This window comes from Bos grunniens, chromosome 25 (genome assembly GCF_055505025.1).
Source record: "Bos grunniens cultivar Pamir isolate PY7600 chromosome 25, Bosgru_T2T1.0, whole genome shotgun sequence".
Classification (NCBI taxonomy): domain Eukaryota; kingdom Metazoa; phylum Chordata; class Mammalia; order Artiodactyla; family Bovidae; genus Bos; species Bos grunniens.
Genome location: NC_141189.1, coordinates 25,418,764 through 25,439,873, shown reverse-complemented (window position 1 = coordinate 25,439,873; position 21,110 = coordinate 25,418,764). Strand labels below are relative to the sequence as shown.

The window sequence follows — 21,110 nt, the reverse complement described above, 5'->3', positions numbered from 1 at the left end:
GGGTTCTAATTCTTATACTTCCATTTACTCTTTTTTAAAATATATTGTTAGAATGCAATACTTTATTTATTTTTTATTTATTATTGTTGGTTGCAGTAGCCTTCATTGCTGTGTGAGTTTTCTCGAGTTGCAGTGAACAGAGGATACTCTTCATTTTGGTGCTCAAGCTTCTCATTGCAGTGGTTTCTCTTGTTGTGAAGCACAGCCTCTAGGCATGTGGGCTTTGGTAGTTGCAGCATGTGGGCTTAGTAACTGTGGGGCATGGGCTTAGTTCCTCCTTGGCATGTGGTATCTTCCCTGACTGGGGATCGAACCCATGTCCCGTACATTGGGAGGCAGATTCTTATTCACTGCACCACCAGGAAAGTCCCTGTTCCATTTACTCTTAAATAATTTTGAGGACAGTATTTAGCCTTTCTGTGCCTCCATTTCCTAATCTGTAAAGTGGGAATAATAAAAAAACAAACTTAATAATATGTATTTGTTGGAGGATAAATGAGTTAAGTAAAATTTAAGTAAAATTTAAAAGGGTGGCTGGCACGTAGAAGGCATTCATTATGTGTTAACTGTTGTTGACACTATTAACGTTATCTTGGAAAATAGCAACTCTATAAAAGGAATGTCATTCTCCATGGCCCCTTCAGGATCACCAACTGTTCTTTTGAAGGAGTGGAATTATTTTCTGGATATTACGCATGGCAAAGAATGGACTTCCCTCATCCTTAAAATACTAGTACCTTAAAGAAATTTAAAATCCTGAAAAATGATGCTGTGAAAGTGCTGCACTCAATATGCCAGCAAATTTGGAAAACTCAGCAGTAGCCACAGGATTGGAAAAGGTCAGTTTTCATTCCAATCCCAAAGAAAGGTAATGTCAAAGAATGCTCAAACTACCGCACGATTGCACTCATCTCACATGCTAGCAAAGTAATGCTCAAAATTCTCCAAGCCAGGCTTCAGCAGTATGTGAACCGTGAACTTCCAGATGTTCAAGCTGGTTTTAGAAAAGGCAGAGGAACCAGAGATCAAATTGCCAACATCTGCTGGATCATAGAAAAAGCAAGAGAGTTCCAGAAAAACATCTATTTCTGCTTTATTGACTATGCCAAAGCCTTTGACTGTGTGGATCACAATAAATTGTGGAAAATTCTGAAAGAGATGGGAATACCAGACCACCTGACCTGCCTCTTGAGAAACCTATATGCAGGTCAGGAAGCAACAGTTAGAACTGGACATGGAACAACAGACTGGTTCCAAATAGGAGAAGGAGTCCATCAAGGCTGTATATTGTCACCCTGCTTATTTAACTTCTATGCAGAGTACATCATGAGAAACGCTGGGCTGGAAGAAGCACAAGCTGGAATCAAGATTGCTGGGAGAAATATCAATAACCTCAGATATGCAGATGACACCACCCTTATGGCAGAAAGTGAAGAGGAACTCAAAAGCCTCTTGATGAAAGTGAAAGTGGAGAGTGAAAAAGTTGGCTCAAAACTCAACATTCGGAAAATGAAGATCATGGCATCTGGTCCCATCACTTCATAGGAAATAGATGGGGAAACAGTGGAAACAGTGTCAGACTTTATTTTTTTGGGCTCCAAAATCACTGCAGATGGTGACTGCAGCCATGAAATTAAAAGACGCTTACTCCTTGGAAGGAAAGTTATGACCAACCTAGATAGCATATTGAAAAGCAGAGATATTACTTTGCCAACAAAGGTCCATCTAGTCAAGGCTATGGTTTTTCCAGTGGTCGTGTATGGATGTGAGAGTTGGACTGTGAAGAAAGCTGAGTCCCGAAGAATTGATGCTTTTGAACTGTGGTGTTGGAGAAGACTCTTGAGAGTCCCTTGGACTGCAAGGAGATCCAACCAGTCCATCCTAAAGGAGATCAGTCCTGGGTGTTGTTTGGAAGGACTGATGCTGAAGCTGAAACTCCAGTACTTTGGCCACCTCATGCGAAGAGTTGACTCATTGGAAAAGACTTTGATGCTGGGAGGGATTGGGGACGAAAGAGGATGAGATGGCTGGATGGCATCACCAACTCAATCAACATGAGTTTGAGTGAACTCTGGGAGTTGATGGTGGACAGGGAGGCCTGGCGTGCTGTGATTCATGGGGTCACAAAGAGTCGTACACAACTGAGTGACTGAACTGAACTGAAATAAATGATATTTATATGTAAAAATCTAAACATAATTCTTAGAAATTATGGTGGGCTCAGAACCTGACAATGAAATATAAAGTTAAGACTTCCAAGGATTAAAGAGATGCTAGAATCACAATTAGTGAGAAAGAAAGAGAGAGAGAGAAAGGAAGGAGGGAAGGAAGGAAAGAAGGGACAGGAAAGGAAGGAAGGAAGACAACCAGCATGTATCCAAGACTTCTCTTGAGAACTTATGTCTTAAAGAACTGAAGCCATTTTTTAAAACAAGGGAAAATAGATTCAGTTGCTTGGTTTTTCACAAGAACATATCTTAAAATAAGTCAGTGAGTCTCTTGATTTTATAGAGAGCTGCATTTTTGCTGCCACTTTTTAGGAACAGAAAACCCAAGTCATAAACTAGCGTTAGACTTAAAAGATGTTTAAACTGTTAGTCCCTTAGAATAAAGGGTTACTGTGCGACCCCACAGACAGTAGCCCAGAGGAGCCTAGTGGGCTGCTGTCTGTGGGGTCGCATAGAGTCGGACACGACTGAAGCGACTTAGCAGCAGCATCAGCAGCAGGAAACAGAAGAGGTGAAACAGAGCCTTTTTTTTTTTTTTTTAGTTGTAATAATAAGTACTTAATAATATGTACTTGTTGTGAGGATAAAGAGTTAGTCAGCCTAATTAACTAATCACATAGCATGTGAGATCTTAATTCCCAAACCAGGGATCAAAGCCATGCCCCCTGCAGTGGAAATAGATTCTTAACCACTGGACCACCAGGCAAGTCCCAAAGCAGAGCTTTCCTGAAGTCAAACATCTGTGTCAGAAACCAAATACAATGGATTTTTCCATGAATCCATGTGAAAGAGTAATTTACCTGTAACTGATAATGTTCTGAAACACAGGGCTGAAAACTACAGCCCCTGGGGTCCACCCTCTGTTTTTGTAAGGGAAGTTTGATTGGAACACAGTCTCACCCATTGCTTTCCATACTCTATGGCCAAATTTGTACTATGGTGGCAAAGCTGAAGAGTGTAACACAAGGCTAAAATATTTACTATCTGACTCAGAAAAGGTTGCTGACCTCTGTTCTGAAATCCTGGAACTAATCAGATTTCTTTTTCTTTTTACATAATAACTGCTGTTGTCACATGGAAGGCAGTTTACGGGAAACTTAGCATAGAATTTAGGGCCATGCTCACCTGAATTCAGGACCAGCTCTACCTCCTCCCAGATATGCGGCCTTGGACCTTGCCAGCAAGGCAGCCTTGTAACCTCAACCTTCCTAAGCCTCAGTTTCTCCGCTTGTAAAATGGAAATAATGATAACAGTAATTGCTTCATGTAGGGAATTTATGAGAATTATAAAGATAATGCATTTAAGCATTTAGCCCAGTAACTGGTACAGCTATAGTGAAAAGTAGCAATAAAATAAAAACAAAATTAAATTGGGGAAAAGTTCCTTAGACCTGTAATGGAATACTGAGGGCAGTGTGTAAGGAAGAGGTGGGCCAAATCAGGCTACGTGGGACTTGCATGGTGGAAGATTAGACTGAGAAAGGTGGATACTCTGGCAGGACAGGGGTGCTGAATTGCCCTCTGGGCCCCTAGAGAGATTCCTCATTCTGTAAGCCTCAGTTTTCTTATCTGTTAAATGGGAGGGTGATGATCATAGTGCCCAACTCCCCGTGACTGTTGGAGGACTGCATGAGATGATGTAGTTACTGCACTGAGCTCATAAAGGGTTAGCTGTTGTTGCTAAGAATTGTGCTTGAAGGAGGGATTCATAAAAGAGGCAGATGTCAGCAAGTAAAAAGCCAGAGAGAGGAGAGTTGGGTCCAGGTGGATGGTGAAAGAATAAATCCAGTTTCAGGCAGGAATAGTGAGACCAGGACAGACATACCATCAGAGCCTCTGCCGGAAGCTTCCTTTTGCATAGGCCCTGACACACCTTCTCCATCTTCTCTGAGCAGAGGGCATATCTTGAAGTGACTATTCCAGACCCTTTGGTCTGTTGGAGATATGACTGTAAAGCTAGGTTTGCAGGTAATTCTGGTACTAAGATAGGAGTTTTCATGGGAGCAGAGTTTTCATGAACACCTGCCTGTTCCTCATGGAGTCTCTGTTGACCTTGAAGTTCCTGATCCTCCATTTATAGTGATAACTGCCTTCCCTGGTTCCCCTGGGCTGCCACAGTCTCTGTGAGTAGGAAGGAGAAAGATTTTAAGGCAGGAGATCAAGTGGGCAATTGTTAAGATAGACCAGCAGTCTCTTTAGACAGATGGTTGATTAATAGGCTATAATACCATTCCTGTTCTCTCCTGAAGTGGGTCGTATTCCGCTGGAGCAAACTAAGTTTGAGACATGTAAATATCATTATAAAGATTAGACATTACAGTTGATGATGTTCTTAACTGATCCCCTGACATTCAGCCATGCCTTTGGATTAGCATAATTGGAACATGAGAGGTCAGACCTTAATTAGAGCTTAATTGGACTGCTATATTAAACATAACTGGCTTAGTGGCTGTGTTGTAAACTACACTTGGAAATTCTTTCCAGTGCTTCTCTAAATATATTTTGGGTACTCAGAGTAAAGTTAATGATTTTTTTCAGTTCAGTTCAGTTCAGTCGCTCAGTTGTGTATGACTCTTTACAGCCCCATGGACTGCAGCACACCAGGCATCCCTGTCCTTCACCAACTCCCAGAGCTTGTTCAAACTCATGTCCATCAAGTCGGTGATGCCATCCAACTATCTCATCCTCTGTCCCCTTGTCCTCTTGCCTTCGATCTTTCCCAGCATCAGGGTCTTTTCAAATGAGTCAGTTCTTCGCATCAGGTGGCCAAAGTATTGGAGTTTCAGCTTCAGCATCAGTCCTGCCAATGAACATTCAGGACTGATCTCCTCCAGGATTGACTGGTTTGATCTCCTTGCAGTCCAAGGAACTCTCAAGAGTCTTCTCCAACACCACAGTTCAAAAGCATCAATTCTCTGGCACTCAGCTGTCTTTATGGTCCAACTCTCACATCCATACATGACCACTGGAAAAACCATAGTGGAAAAACATAATGATTTTTACTGTAAGCAATTTTTGATATGAGGTTTTCTGTTAGCAGTAAAAAGTAGTATGAACTGAAGGGTTTATTTCAGCTGGATGTGTGAAGAATGCAAATCTAATATTCCTATATTTGCTGAGGCTGAGCAAGAACAACAAAAACTCCTTGAGGCAGCTCATGCAAGTGAAACAAAGCCCCCATCCAAACTGACTTAGGTAGAAAAGGATTTCTTTTGTTGTTCATTTATATAGACAAGAGGCCCATGGGGAGACCTTCCTTTACAACTTGATCTGGGGGCCCAGTGAAGGCTTCACGACTTAGTTCCCCCTCCATCTCTTGATTCTGTTTCCTCTGGCTTTGCTCCACCCTCAAACCTTCCCTCTCCTTGTGCCACCAGCCCATGTTTCATAAGGCTTGAAGGTAGCAGAAGAAGAGAGTCTCTCCCAGAGTTTCTCTCATCAAACTGGCTCAGGTCAATGACCTAGTTTGGAATCAGCCCTTGGAACTAGGAGGATTCAGTGGGATATTAGGCAAATGGAAGGAGACTTATCCAAGACACACAGCTTTAGAGTTGAGAAGGGTGGACCCCAGTAGAAACTCGGGGCACTGTTAGACAAAGAAGGCAGAAGGGATAGTGGGCAGCTATCTTAGCTATGGTTCATTATGTTGAAACTAGCGGGAAAGTGGCTTAAATAATAAAGGGGATTTATTGGCTTAGGAAATTAGAAGTTTCTGAGATGAAAGAAGGCTTCGGGATTGGATTGATTCAGGTGCTCGATGATGCAATCGAACACTTGGTTCTCTTCTTGGTTCTCTTCTCTGTCTCTCTGCTTGATCTCTTAGAGAGTCAGTTTTATCCATAAGTTGGCTTCTCTGAAAATAGTAGCACAGCAATGGCCACTGGCTTAGGTTTTGCCTCAGCCAGAAGGAGAGAATGCTCAAAATATTTCAGAAAAGCAAACAAAATGGCTTCCCAGGAGCCCCAACACATCTCTTATCACGATGGAATTGATTACATGCCCATCCTGAGTCAGTGAATCCCTTTGGACAGGATAAATGTGGACCTCGTTGGTTTAGGTGTAAGTGGCAGGTGAGGTGGGATTCCCTGTACTGCTTTATCAGGGTTTGTACCTGGAGCTGGAGAGGGGTTCATCCTGCATACTCGCTGCAGTCACTGCTCACCTTGGGGAGGGAGGGCGGGTTGCTGGACATTGTACGGTGTGCAGCTGTGGCCTACTCATTTCTTCATCTCTAAGATTTAGCACGGGGCCTAGAACATAGTAGGTGTTCGTGTTAGTAGCTCAATCGTGTCTGACTCTTTGTGACCCTTGGATTGTAGCCCACCAGGCTCCTATGTCCATGGAATTCTTCAGGTAAGAATACTAGAGTGGGTTGCCATTCCCTTCTCCAGGCAATCTTCCTGACCCAGGGATTGAACCTGGGTCTCCCACATTGCACGCAGATTTTTTTACCTGAGCCACCAGGGAAGCACATAGTATGACTTCATTAAATGTGTACTGAACAGGGCCAAACTGGAACAGCATACCTTGCTTAATTTGGAAAGAAATCAGGAGTTTTATACATGAATAAAATGATGGCTGAAAATAAATCTTATCTCAGCTTTAAATACAGATTACATGCAGAGTCTGGATAGAGGTGATAAGACTTTCCGCCTCTTTCCCCATCCTATCCCACACAACGTAAAATTTTCCCTTTTGGCTTTTGGTTACTCATCAAATTCCATTACGGTGAAGAGAATTGTAAACAATTGTTGGTATCAGGAAACTATTTCTAACTCCTGATAAGTCCTCTGATGATCTCATGACATTAAAATTTGTTACTATGAATAATTCAGTAAAGCAAAACCCTTTTTTTTTCTTTTTATATACCTTGCTTATGTAATAGTCATTTATTCTAGTGTTTTTTTTTTTTTTTTAAATAAAATACCTGAATGTCTTTTTAAAAAGTGCAAGGACTCTGGTCACTGAAGGAAGAAACTCCATTTCCTGGCCTTGACCAATAAGGGAAATTAGACATACCATCAGCTTTTGTTTGAAAACAAATTTCTAAGCAGTGGAAAAAATAGATTCTTGCAGGAAAGATGTGGTAGAATTACGTTAGTGTTACCAAATTTTAAAATCTAAAACACTTTTAGAAATGACCACGTGGCCTGTGCTGGAAGCCTTGGTCAATATTTTGGGTTACAAGTATATGATTTTAACTTCTTTTTAGAAGTATTATTTTTTGCTAATGAAATTCTAATGCAATGGGAGAAATAACGAACCCCTGTTTGAAGTTTGCCGTGATAAGCGTTTTGGCAGCTGGTTATAGTTCACGTGTGTACATTTCTAGATTATAGCTACTGTTCAGTATTGTCATGTTTGGAGAGGGTCTCAGATATCTGGAAGTTTCTTGTGGAGACTATCTATGTGACACATTCTAAGTGGGTACCATGCCCACAGCCTTAACTGCAGCCCCTTGCCCCTACTTTGTCCATACCCCCATCACTCTGGCCACAAATGAATGAGCCAGGAACAAGTGTCAGGCCATCTGGGCAGCCACTCAGGGATGGCAAGTGGCATTGAAATGGGCTGGCATTGCTCTGCCCAACAGGGATGGTCCATCCGGGGTAGTGTCTAACCAGTCCAATCAGATTCTCCAGTCTGGGGATTGAGGATGTCAGACAAAGAGAGAAAGGGCAGCTCACAGTGTGGGTAGAAGGGGAGAGATACCAGAGAAGAGGAGAAAGCTTGAAAATTCATAAGTCAGGAGACCCCGAAGCAGAGAAACACCCAGATAGGAGAGAGCAGCAGAAAAAGCAGCAGCAAGTTGAAAAAGAAGCCACAGTCAAAAACAAAAGAGTCCCTTGGACAGTAAGGAGTTGAAACCTGTCAATCCTAAAGGAAATCAACCCTGAATATTCACTGGAAGGACTGATGCTGAAACTGAAGCTCCAATACTTTGACCACCTGATGCAAAGAGCCGACTCATTTGAAAAGACCCTGATGCTGGGAAAGATCGAAGGCAGGAGGAGAAGGGGACGACAGAGAATGAGATGGTTGGATGGCATCATCAAATCAAAGAATATGAGTTTGAGCAAACTCCAGAAGATAATGAAGGACAGGGAAGCCTTGTGTGCTGCAGTCCATGGGGTCGCAGAGTCAGACACGACCGAGTGACTGAACAACAACTCCCTTAGGGGATCTTGACATCACTGATTTGGTCAGCGGAATGAATGCATGTGTCACTTCAAACGTGCTTTAAGGGTCAAAACATAGTTCATCATATTTGTTTCATTTGCCATGACAATCAGCAACATCTTAGGGCAAAGACCACATGGAGCAGAGAGCCACAGCTGGTGGAAATGTGCATTTTTCATGTAACACAAGTGAGAAACCATCAATGTTACAAGCTTCTCAGATTTGAGGGGCGTTTGTTACAGCCTAAACTTTTTTTTTTAAAGCCTAGGACTTCCCTGGTGGCACAGTAGATAAGAATCCACCTGCCAGTGCAGAGGACTCGGGTTCTATCCCTGGTCCAGAAAGATTTGACATACAGAGGAGCAACTAAACTCATGCTCTAGGGCCCACGAGCTGCAACAAGAGACTCCACCACAGTGAGAAGCCCGTGCACCCCAACGGAGAGCAGCCCCCTCTCACGGCAGCGAGGCAAAGCCCTCCCAAAGCAACAAAAACCCAGCAAGCCAAAAACAAAAAGATAAATAAAAAGTGAAAAATAAATATCAGTATCTAAAATAAATAAATAAAATAGGTTTTCTTTCTTTTTTTTTTTTAACAAAGCCCAGTAACCAAGGTAACCCAAGCATCTTCTTCTCTCTTGCAAACCCAAAGAGCCTCAACACAATGCTATAGGCAGCCAAGCTTCACTAACCTCACAGCCTATTCTTTTGACCTTGGTGGAGTAAAATTGCACTCATTACTGGAAGAGAGTCAGTGACTTTCTAATGCAAGTTGTTCCTCGTCCCTGTCTTCAATTCTCGAGTCTTTCTCCTATGTGTGTATCCAGCATAAAAACTGGTACAAAATACAGTCTAATTTCTGCCTTTTTGTCTTTGGGGTTTGTCTTTTATCATTTGTTCTCCTCCCCCATTGCCCCTCCCCTCAATGTTGTTTCAAACTTTTTCCCAGCATGTAGAAGAATGGGAAGAATTTCAGACTAAACACCCAGGTTTTTGCCACCTAGATTTCATGGTTACCACTTTGCTTTGTTTGCTTCATCACTATCCCTAGCCCTGGCCTCAGGTGTGGGGAGCTCCTCCCGGCCTCTGCCCCTGGCCATCACCTTATCCCATTTTCCATCCATCTTGCTTTCTTGGATGCAGAACAAAGTAATTCGCAGGTTCCTGATGCCATGATGATGTCTTATCCCTTGACACTCAGTCTTTTTCCTTTTAATTCTGGACTTTTAAAAAAAAATTGTTTTTTAACTTTGTATAAGGTTGCCTTAACTGATCACCCTGCTTGCCCAAACTTGGACATTTTTTACCCTTTAACAATCATGAACTCAGTGTATTTGTCTACATTACATTAACCTGAGTGCCCATACTTTCTTAATCTCACTCTTTAATTTTTCTCTGTATTACTTCCTCTCTTATCTCTTCACTCACCACAACTTTTCATTTGCTTTCCCTTCTCCCTTTCAGCTCCCCGAAGATAATTTTTAAACTAAACAACAGCTGAACAATATCCCCACTGTTCCATGTGTCTGAGTATGCACAGCACGTCCACACTTGCCCAGGACAGAAGGAAAACACAATTTCTTCCATTTTATTTCTTTGCATCAAAATGATTAAATCTGTCTGCATGACCTTCATACATCAGACCATTTGGCTATTTTAAAAGCCTTTTTAATGGAGTAAGTCAAGCTGCATTCCCTTCATAGAAAGAATCTTTACCACCAAAGGGTGCACTAAATGCCAAGGGAACAATGTATCTTTTGTAGGGAGAGAGGGAGAGACACTGCCATCCTACAATTGCTGGATTGTTTAAATTATTAGATGGCAATTCATGCTAAATACATATTTGCATTGTTGTACAAGTATTTTCTTATTTTGGTGAAAGATAGCTTTTCAAAGGGAATCCTACTCTTGCAGTGCAAACTTAGAAGACCCCATTACACGGTTGAGTGCATTTAATTTTATTACTGTGGCCAGCAGTGTTTCAATTTTTTAATAAAAGTCTATCAGCAGTGAGGGAAAAGACTGCAGACAATCTCCAGCAACTCAGGCACCTCTATATTTTATTTACTAACAGCTGTAGTAAAACTTTCAGTGAAAAATCTTAAGTGGCACTTTCCTTTGTGGTGAGAATCAATTGCACAACAATCTTTTAAACCTTATTTAAGCCTATAAAGCTAATTTGGCTACTTCAAAGTAAAGGGGGGGGGAAGAAAAACAGAAGAAAAATATTTCTCCTAATAAATAAAATATTAGAAGAAGAAAATGAAGAGGAATTGTCCAGAATTTATTAGCAATGCCTACTTAATAAATGTCAGAATTCTTGTACAGGAGTTTTTTCTTGCTTTTTTTGCTTGAGTTGCATGGGGAATGCATTCATTCACTTACTCACCAGTCATTGATCACCTGCTCTGTGCCAGATACTCAGTTAAGCACTGGGAAGATAGAGAAGACACATGTCCTGTGCTCAGAGAGTTTATAGTTTGGTAGAGGGGTTGGACATGTGGGCTAGCAGTTATATTACAGTTATACCTGAGGTGCTATAACAGAGGGGCACGTAGAACCAGTGCTGGCCGGGAGAGGAGAGCTTACTCTAAATTGAATAGGGTAAGAATGCTCAGAAAGGCTTCCAGGAGGCATCTTGAAAGACAAATGGAGTTAGCCAATGAGAGAAGAAAGGAATTAGTTAAGAAATTAGTTAAAACTCTTTCTGTTGGAAGCTATAAACAAAACAAACAGCTGAGTAAGAAAGGGGGAATATATTGGCTTATGAAAGGCTTCAGGCATAGTTGGATCAAGGGTCTGGTACAATGTCATTAGGGATCTGCCATTGGTGGTCTGTTCTTCTTCCTTACTAATAAAGCCCCAGATTTGTTCACTCTCATTAGACTTGTTGTGCCCTTCAGGAGTGGCAGGGCTTAACTAATTTTATTTGTACTGATCCAATTTTGAAACAAGGTCACGTTCTGAAGTGTTAGAGGTTAGGACTTCAATATATGAACATGGGGCAGAGGGTGGGGGAGGAGACACAGTTCAGCTCATTACCCCCTGCCTCTCTCTCTTTCCCCTCTCGGATTTCTTGCTGGTACCTCCAGTGACTGGACCCAACAAAAGAGTAAGCAAGCCTGGTTGATACGAACCATAAAATCAGCCTCATAAGGCACAGAGTGAGGTGGAGAAGGGTACACCTGGGAAGGGAAAAGAGAGAATTTCCATCAGAGTCTGTCTTGCCTTCACTCTTGGAAAGGATCTTTTCACATGGTAACCAACAATCGGGTCTTAGCCCCTGCTATTTAAAGGAGAAGCAGATGGGCCTTCTATCTCCCAGTTTCCATAATAATCTTCTAAAAGGGATTAAATAGTTCTCTTTGGGTTATAGGACATTTTAAACGGGACTAGGAGGCAGGGCAAGCAGTGCTCTACCCCATGTCTGTCCTGTGAGCCTTTTAAACGGGACTAGGAGGCAGGGCAAGCAGTGCTCTACCCCATGTCTGTCCTGTGAGCCTTCAGCCCTGTTACTCCAGGATGCTCTTCCCCTTGTGGCTCGTTAGCTACCTATCACCTAGGAACCACACTGAGCTTCATGTTATGAAAAATCAAGAACAGTGGCAATAATCCAAATGAAGTTGATTTTCCTTTACATATCAAGATATCCAGAGTAGGTCAGCTGCAAGCTGGTGCATTGACTTAAGGAAGTCATCAGAGGCCCAGGTTCTTTCTAATCTCCTGTTTTTTGGCCTGTTGGCTTGTAAGTGCTGCTTTGCTTCCAGCCCCACATCTGTGTTCCAGATGGAAACAAGCGAAGGAAACTTTAAGGAAGAGAGCAGTAGAAATTGGGAAAGTAGCATTGTCCCGTGGATGGAGGAGCCTGGTAGGCTGCAGTCCATGGGGTCGCTAGAGTCGGACATGACTGAGCGACTTCACTTTCTCTTTTCACTTTCATGCATTGGAGAAGGAAATGGCAACCCACTCCAGTGTTCTTGCCTGGAGAATCCCAGGGACGGGGAAGCCTGGTGGGCTGCCATCTATGGGGTCGCACAGAGCTAGACACGACTGAAGCGACTTAGCAGCAGCAGCATTGTCTCAGAAATCTATGGGGTATGTCAATTTCTATCTCAAATATCAGAACTATGTCTTATGGTTGTCCCTTGCTACTTGCTGTTGTTCTGTTGTCTGACTCTGTGACTCCATGAAGTCTGCAGCACGCCAGACTTCCCTGTCCTTCACTATCTCCCTGAATTTGCTGAAACTCATGTCCATTGAGTCAGTCATGCTGTCCAGTCCTCTCATCCCCTGTCGCCCCTTTCTCCTCTTGCCCTCAGTCTTTTCCAGCATCAGGGTCTTTTCCAATGAGTCAGCTCTTCACATCAGGTGGCCAAAGTATTGGAGCTTGATGGAAGGCTGGGAAATGTAGTTTTCCGCCTGGACTGATTGTTGTTGCTGCTGCTGCTAAGTCGCTTCAGTCGTTTCCGACTCTGTGCGACCCCATAGACGGCAGCCCACCAGGGGCTTCTGGTAATAAGGATGAAGTGGAGAGGGGCTATATGGGTGGGCAGCAAGGCAGGGTCAATGCACTGGCCAATGGCACCCGGACCTGATGTACTGACTTCTGAGGATTTGAGCGGAATGGGGGAAAGCAATAAATATATTTACTCCAAGACAATGTCTAGATTTAAATAAATCCTTCTGAGGCGAGTCCAAAATACATGTAATAAGGCTCCTACTATGTGCCTTGTATTTTATTAGTTCCTGCTAATATAGTCAGAAAAGATGCTTACCCCAAGATGACTGGAGAAATGTCATCAGTATTCTTTACTTTGCCTGAGTTATTGTTTCTTGATGTACTTATAAGCCTCATCAAGGACTTATGCATATTTCATCTAACACAAGCAATAAATTAACCCCTATTCCTTTGTCCTACTTAACTATGTGGGCAAAGAATATAATTTAATTCTCTCTTCTCTCTTTAGAGGAAAAGAACCAAATTCATTGCCTGCGATTTTCTGACTGAATGGTTATACAAGTAAGTTTTTCAGTCTTTGAATATCCAATGACCCTAAGAATTCAGTAGCATTAATTTGCCAGCAGAATAGCAACAATTGACTTGAGTTCTTGTTTATTGTTTTCTTGTCAATCAAACATATGGTGTCGTGACCAGTCAAAATCCAAAGAGGATAGGGGAGCCATTCACAGAATTCTTCTCCATTCCATTTGTGCAAGGGTGGCTGAAACTGCAGTAAGTAATGGCACAAGTCTTTGAATAATTTATTCCTAACTTTAAGATTGTGTTAATGGTCATTTCCTCTTTAATGATAGTTCTCCTAAGAGAACTAATTTATGTAATCCATCCAGGACCCCGGGTCAGTTATATAGGTAGGTCTTTTCTCCGGTTAATTTTAGCTAAGGGCATCCTATCCAGGCAGTGATTATTCAAGAAGCGCTTCAGAAATCAAATAGAAAACCTAGAACATTTCTTATCCTAAGTAATTAATCTTTCCATTTTCTCTTGCTCTCCAGTTCAGTTCAGTTCAGTCACTCAGTCGTGTCCGACTGGCCTCCCTGTCCATCACCAACTCCTGGAGTTCACTCAGACTCACATCCATCGAGTCAGTGATGCCATCCAGCCATCTCATCCTCTGTCGTCCCCTTCTCCTCCTGCCCCCAATCCCTCCCAGCATCAGAGTCTTTTCCAATGAGTCAACTCTTTGCATGAGGTGGCCAAAGTACTGGACTTTCAGCTTTAGCATCATTCCTTCCAAAGAAATCCCAGGGCTGATCTCCTTCAGAATGGACTGGCTGGATCTCCTTGCAGTCCAAGGGACTCTCAAGAGTCTTCTCCAACACCACAGTTCAAAAGCATCAATTCTTTGGCACTCAGCTTTCTTCACAGTCCAGCTCTCACATCCACACATGACCACTGGAAAAACCATAGCCTTGACTAGACGGACCTTAGTTGGCAAAGTAATGTCCCTGCTTTTGAATATGCTATCTAGGTTGGTCATAACTTTCCTTCCAAGGAGTAAGCGTCTTTTAATTTCATGGCTGCAGTCACCATCTGCAGTGATTCTGGAGCCCCCAAAATAAAGTCTGACACTGTTTCCACTGTTTCCCCATCTATTTCCCATGAAGTGATGGGACCAGATGCCATGATCTTTGTTTTCCGAATGTTGAGTTTTAAGCCAACTTTTTCAGTCTCCTCTTTCACTTTCATCAAGAGGCTTTTTAGTTCCTCTTTACTTTCTGCCATAAGGGTGGTGTCATCTGCATATCTGAGGTTATTGATATTTCTCCTGGCAATCTTGATTCCAGCTTGTGCTTCTTCCAGCCCAGCATTTCTCATGATGTACTCTGCATAGAAGTTAAATAAGCAGGGTGACAATATACAGCCTTGACGGACTCCTTTTCCTGTTTGGAACCAGTCTCTTGTTCCATGTCCAGTTCTAACTATTGCTTCCTCACCTGCATATAGGTTTCTCAAGAGGCAGGTCAGGTGGTCTGGTATTCCCATCTCTTTCAGAATTTTCCACAGTTGATTGTGATCCACACAGTCAAAGGCTTTGGCATAGTCAATAAAACAGAAATAGATGTTTTTCTGGAACTCTAGCTTTTTTGATGATCCAGCGGATGTTGGCAATTTGATCTCTGGTTCCTCTGCCTTTTCTAAAACTAGCTTGAATATCTGGAAGTTTATAGTTTACATATTGCTGAAGCCTAGCTTGGAGAATTTTGAGCATTACTTTACTAGCGTGTGAGATGAGTCAGTTGTGCAGTAGTTTGAGCATTCTTTGACATTGCCTTTCTTTGGGATTGGAATGAAAACAGACCTTTTCCAATCCTGTGGCCACTGTTGAGTTTTCCAAATTTGCTGGCATACTGAGTGCAGCACTTTCACAGCATCATCTTTCAGGATTTGAAATAGCTCAATTGGAATTCTGTCACCTCCACTAGCTTTGTTCATAGTGTTGCTTCCTAAGGCCCACTTGACTTCATATTCCAGGATGTCTGGCTCTAGGTGAATGATCACACCATCGTGATTATCTAGGTCATGAAGATCTTTTTCGTATAGTTCTTCTGTGTATTCTTGTTGCCTCTTCTTAATATCTTCTGCTTCTGTTAAGTCCATACCATTTCTGTCCTTTATTGTGCCCATCTTTGCATGAAATGTTCCCTTGGTATCTCTGATTTTCTTGAAGAGATCTCTAGTCTTTCCCATTCTGTTGTTTTCCTCTATTTCTTTGCATTGATTGCTGAGGAAGGCTTTCTTATCTCTTCTTGCTATTCTTTTGAAGTCTGCATTCAGATGCTTGTATCTTTCCTTTTCTCCTTTGCTTTTCACTTCTCTTCTTTTCACAGCTATTTGTAAGGCCTCCCCAGACAGCCATTTTGCTTTTTTGCATTTCTTTTCCATGGGGATGGTCTTGATCCCTATCTCCTGTACAATGTCACGAACCTCAGTCCATAGTTCATCAGGCACTCACTGTGTCTATCAGATCTAGGCCCTTAAATCTATTTCTCACTTCCACTGTATAATCATAAGGGATTTGATTTAGGTCATACCCGAATGGTCTAGTGGTTTTCCCTACTTTCTTCAATTTAAGTCTGAATTTGGCAATAAGGAGTTCATGGTCTGAGCCATAGTCAGCTCCTGGTCTTGTGTTTGGTGACTGTATAGAGCTTCTCCATCTTTGGCTGCAAAGAATATAATCAATCTGATTTCGGTGTTGACCATCTGGTGATGTCCATGTGTAGAGTCTTCTCTTGTGTTGTTGGAAGAGGGTGTTTGCTATGACCAGTGTCTTTTCTTGGCAAAACTCTATTATTTGCCCTGCTTCATTCCGTATTCCAAGGCCAAATTTGCCTGTTACTCCAGGTGTTTCTTGATTTCCTACTTTTGCATTCCAGTCCCCTATAATGAAAAGGACATCTTTTTTGGGTGTTAGTTCTAAAAGGTCTTGTAGTATTCATAGAACCGTTCAACTTCAGCTTATTCAGTGTTACTGGTTGGGGTATAGACTTGGATTACTATGATATTGAATGGTTTGCCTTGGAAACAAACAGAGATCATTCTGTCGTTTTTGAGATTGCATCCAAGTACTGCATTTCGGACTCTTTTGTTGACTATGATGGCTACTCCATTTCTTCTGAGGGATTCCTGCCCTCAGTAGTAGATATAATGGTCATCTGAGTTAAATTCACCCATTCCAGTCCATTTCAGTTCGCTGATTCCTAGAATGTCAGTGTTCACTCTTGCCATCTCTTGTTTGACCACTTCCAATTTGCCTTGATTCATGGACCTGACATTCCAGGTTCCTATGCAATATTGCTCTTTACAGCATCGGACCTTGCTTCTATCACCAGTCACATCCACAACTGGGTATTCTTTTTGCTTTGGCTACATCCCTTCATTCTTTCTGGAGTTATTTCTCCACTGATCTCCAGTAGCATATTGGGCATCTACTGACCTGGGGAGTTCCTCCTTCAGTATCTTGCTCTCCACCTAGCCCCAAAGGTCATTATGTCTTATAACCAAACTTTTCTAAATTTTAACTTTTAGTTATATGCATCAATTCTACATTTAAAATATTAGAACATGACAGATAAAGTTAACACTCTCTTTGACCACCATTCTAATCCGAGTCTTATCACAGAATTAATGTTTGGTCTATATTTCATCCCTCCATATTCTTAAAATTAGTTATTTAACTATATAAACAGATTATATCATACAAAATTAGTAGTATTATTTTATGGGAACTGTTTATCATCAATGATAAAGCAATAATGACCAAAGTGTGAAGTGAAAGGGTTAATTGGTCAGTCATATCCGACTCTCTGACCCCATGGATTGTAACCTGCAAAGTTGCTCTGTCCATGGAATTCTCTAGGCAAAAATACTGGAGTGAGTTGCCATTCCCTTATCCAGGGGATATTCCCAACCCAGAGATCGAACCCAGGTCTCTTGCATTGCAGGCAGACTTTTTGCTATCTGAGCCACCAGGGAAGCCCTAATAATGATGACAACTAACATTTATTGAGTGCTATATCACTGGTCTCAGCATTTAATACTAATGAACTAACTTGATCCTTGTAACAATGCTATTACCAGCCCTATTTTGCAGATGAGGAAATTTATGCATTATCCTGCAACTTGCTTTTATTTGACTAAAATACATTTTGAGATCTAGCCATGTTTATTTAATTACATCTGATTCATGCCTTTGATATCTTTATAGTATATGTCATTTCTAGATTTGCATTATTTGTTCATTCATACAATACATGTTTATTGAGTACTACTGTGTGCCAAACATCATTCTAGGTGTTGGAGATAGAGTGGTGAACAAAGCAGCTAAAACTCCTGCCTTAATGGAGCTTATGTTCTGGTGGAGGATGATAGACAATTAGCAAATAAATAAGTGTACTATAAATAGTTGCTTATAGGGAAAAATCAAGCAGACTGGGATAAAGCAGATGGGGATAGAGTATTGAGGGGGACCTAACTTTATATCACGTGGTCAGGAAACACCTCACTTGGAAGATGACATTTAAGTAATGAACCATAATTTTAAGCCAAAAGTGGAAGAATGACTACTCAATTTAGAGAGAATAATATTTAACCTATTCTTTGGAAATGTTTTCACATCAGCCCTTTGTAAGAACAATGTCAGGAAACTGAGGCACCAGGAAATTAAGCAAGGTTTGTAAAATCCCGTATCAAACAGAGTATGAAACACGAAATTAGACACTTAGCCCACAAATATCACATCTTTTGCTTAAATCCACCTTTCTGGGGAATGCTAAATTGAATAGATTCTTGGCTGACTTTCTCAGTTTTGAGAGTTTGAAAGACTCCAGGTATTACTAGTTTTTAAAAATCTGAAACTATACATTAAAAGGAGGATGATACTAGAAGATCTTGTTTCTTATTAAGCTTCTAAGCTTGTACCTAATTTAGTCCACTATGAAAATGAAAAGCCTTTGTTGACTATAAATGATCAGTAAGTGAAGGATTTACATATGTTTTTCTAAGACAAGGGTTTTTGATATCATTCTCCAAGTTGAAAATGAAACATTTTTTCACTTGCAATAACCAATGAAAAAGAATCTGAAAAATAAGAGAATTTCTCCAACTGAGTTCTCTCAAATCCCTAGTTATTTACTGTACAAATAACCTAAATTTAAAATTGTTGCTAACTTCCGCTGGCAGCTCATATAAATATACTGCAAAGTAGCAATTGCAAGCATATCAACTGGACTCCACAGGAACAAAAACATAAGAGCTCTTGATTTAAATGGTGTTTGTTCTCTGCTTTACAAAGGGATGCCCAGAGCATGATAAAAATTTAAATGATACTAATCTAATTTGATGCAATAAATATTTATTGAACACCTCCCAAATGCAACGCAGAGCTTGGTGCTGTGGAGAAACAGAGATAAATAAAATATGGCTCCGACCCTTGGGGTGAGAGAGAGGTGTTTACAACTAGCTATAGATTCTGTAGTGAGTGTTGTAAAACAGATGTTAACAAAGCATTATAGGGAAATGCAGATGTACAAGACCATGTATGCTCCACCCACTCCACCGCCCCAGCAGGCCTGGCACCAGTCACGTGGGGCTAGTGCTGGTTGGTGCCCAGGATTGGTCTTGAAGAGGCCAGACCTCAGGGGCTACATCCTTCTTGGGAATGCTCATGAGCAGGGAGAGCAGAGAGCCAGGTAAGGTAGGAGATGATCTCTACTCCAGGTTTCCCCAGCCTCAGCCTTACTGACATTTGATTGTTGTTGTTGTCATTTGTGTGTGTGTGTGTGGTCAATCGCTCAGTCCGGTTGGACTCTTTGTGACTCTATGGGCCACCAGGCTCCTCTGTCTGTGGGATTCTCCAGGCAAGAATACTGGAGTGGGTTGCCATTTCCTACTCCAAGGGATCTTCCCAACCCAGGGATCGAACCTGCATCTCCTGCATTGCCAGGCAGATTCTTTACCGCTGAGCCACCTGGGCAGCCCTGCTGACACTTAGCACTGGGTAATTCTTCTTTGGTGGGGGGAAGGGTGGCCTGTACACAATAGCATGTTGCACAGCATCTCCAGCACCCCCACCGCATGCTAGTAGCGCCCCCTGCAGTCATCACCATCGCGCCTGTCTCCATGTGCTGCCAAATGTGGGATGCGGGGAGACAGAAGGGCCCCTGGCTGAGAACTTGTGATTGCATCCAGAGGGAAAAGTGAGAGGAATCTGAGCGGGGAGGGAGAAAAGCTGAGAAAGTTCATGGTCGGTGCTGTCCTGGTCATTCATGTGGATGTGAAGGCATCTGCTGAGAGGGAGGCCCAGGCAGGTTCCGAGGCTCGTGGGGGTGGGGAGGAGACAGCAGCAGCTGCTATGGTGAAACTGATAGGGAACCAACTAGGATAAATAGAGATGGCCCAGCTGATGGTCTGAATTTGTGATGCATACAGCAGCCTGTTTAGGAGATTATTTCCAGCAACCCTCTGCAATCCTGGAAAGCGGGTGGAGGAAACAGATGGTTGGGAAGACTCAGGATTGAAGACTGGCAAAGCTAATATAGCAAAAGGTCTAGACTAGGCCCAGAGGATCCTCGGGGAGGGAGAAATTTCCCCCTACCCTTCTAGGTTCTTCTCACTGGTGTAAGAATTAAATTGACAGGAGACAGATTATCAGGAGGAAATCAGACAAAAGTTTCATAACATGTGTCCACGGGAGAGACCTAGAAGAACTGAGTAACTTACTAAAATGGCTGAGACCCTCACCTTAAATACCATCTTCAGCTAAAGACAAAAGAAGATGTTAAGGGTAGGGATCTGGGACTTCAAAGGGGAGGAAGGCAATTGACGCAAAGCTGGAAAAGCAAATGTTTGGTAAATAAATGTTGGAGCAGCCCTGCAGAGACAATGGGCCAGAGAGTGACCTCTGATCTCTATGTTTCCCCACCACACCCCACTCACATTCTCTGCGGACTTATCTGGTGATTAACTCTATTCCAGGCACAGGCCCTCTATCTAAATTCTTTGAGTAGTTAGGAGGAAGGTTGAAGTTTCTTCCTGAGTCTTCTGGGCCTTGATTGTTTTCAGCTCAGAATAACCCTCACGGCACATGGCAAAGAGACATTTTGGGGCTGCAAATTTTATTGGCAGGATCTTAGGGATGGGAAAACATTGTTAACATTTCTAAGAATAACGTCTTACAGTTTTCTCATGAAATACCATATCTTCTGAATTATGTTAATGTTTAACAATCAATTTTCGGAAAGAGAAGGAGCACTACGTGACGTGTTCATGTTGGAAGTAACCAACTTGGAAGCACTAAAATGGGAGTGGTAGGGTCCATACAGTTTTAGAAATTTCAATGAATCTTATTTGAGCCCTGATTCAAAGAAACAAATTAGAAAGAAAAAGTAGGAGGCAACTGGAAATCTGAACACTTAATAAATAATTGATGATATAGGGAATTGTTACACACAATGATTTCATAGTCATGATTAAAAAGTTTACTTTTTAGAGAAACATGCTGAAATACTTATGAACTTATGAATGAAATATGTAACCTTATGATGTCAATGGATAGAGCTGGGGGAAGTTACATTGAGTGACTGAAATGGAGAAGAATATAATTAAGTTTGGATGGTGACCTGGGTTAATTTTTTTTTCTGCTTACTTTAAATATATATATATATATTTTTTTTTTTTTCT

General features: G+C 41.8%; 1 protein-coding gene across 1 annotated transcript in view; it reads left to right on the top strand.

The window, feature by feature from the left end:
* The window catches only part of IQCK (IQ motif containing K), a 168,935-nt gene that overhangs the window by 39,415 nt on the left and 108,410 nt on the right, over positions 1-21,110 (top strand). The window contains exons 5-6 of the mRNA XM_086375538.1: positions 13,375-13,427; positions 13,563-13,640. Coding sequence (XP_086231664.1) covers positions 13,375-13,427; positions 13,563-13,640 — 131 coding nt within the window. The remainder of the gene's footprint in view (positions 1-13,374; positions 13,428-13,562; positions 13,641-21,110) is intronic.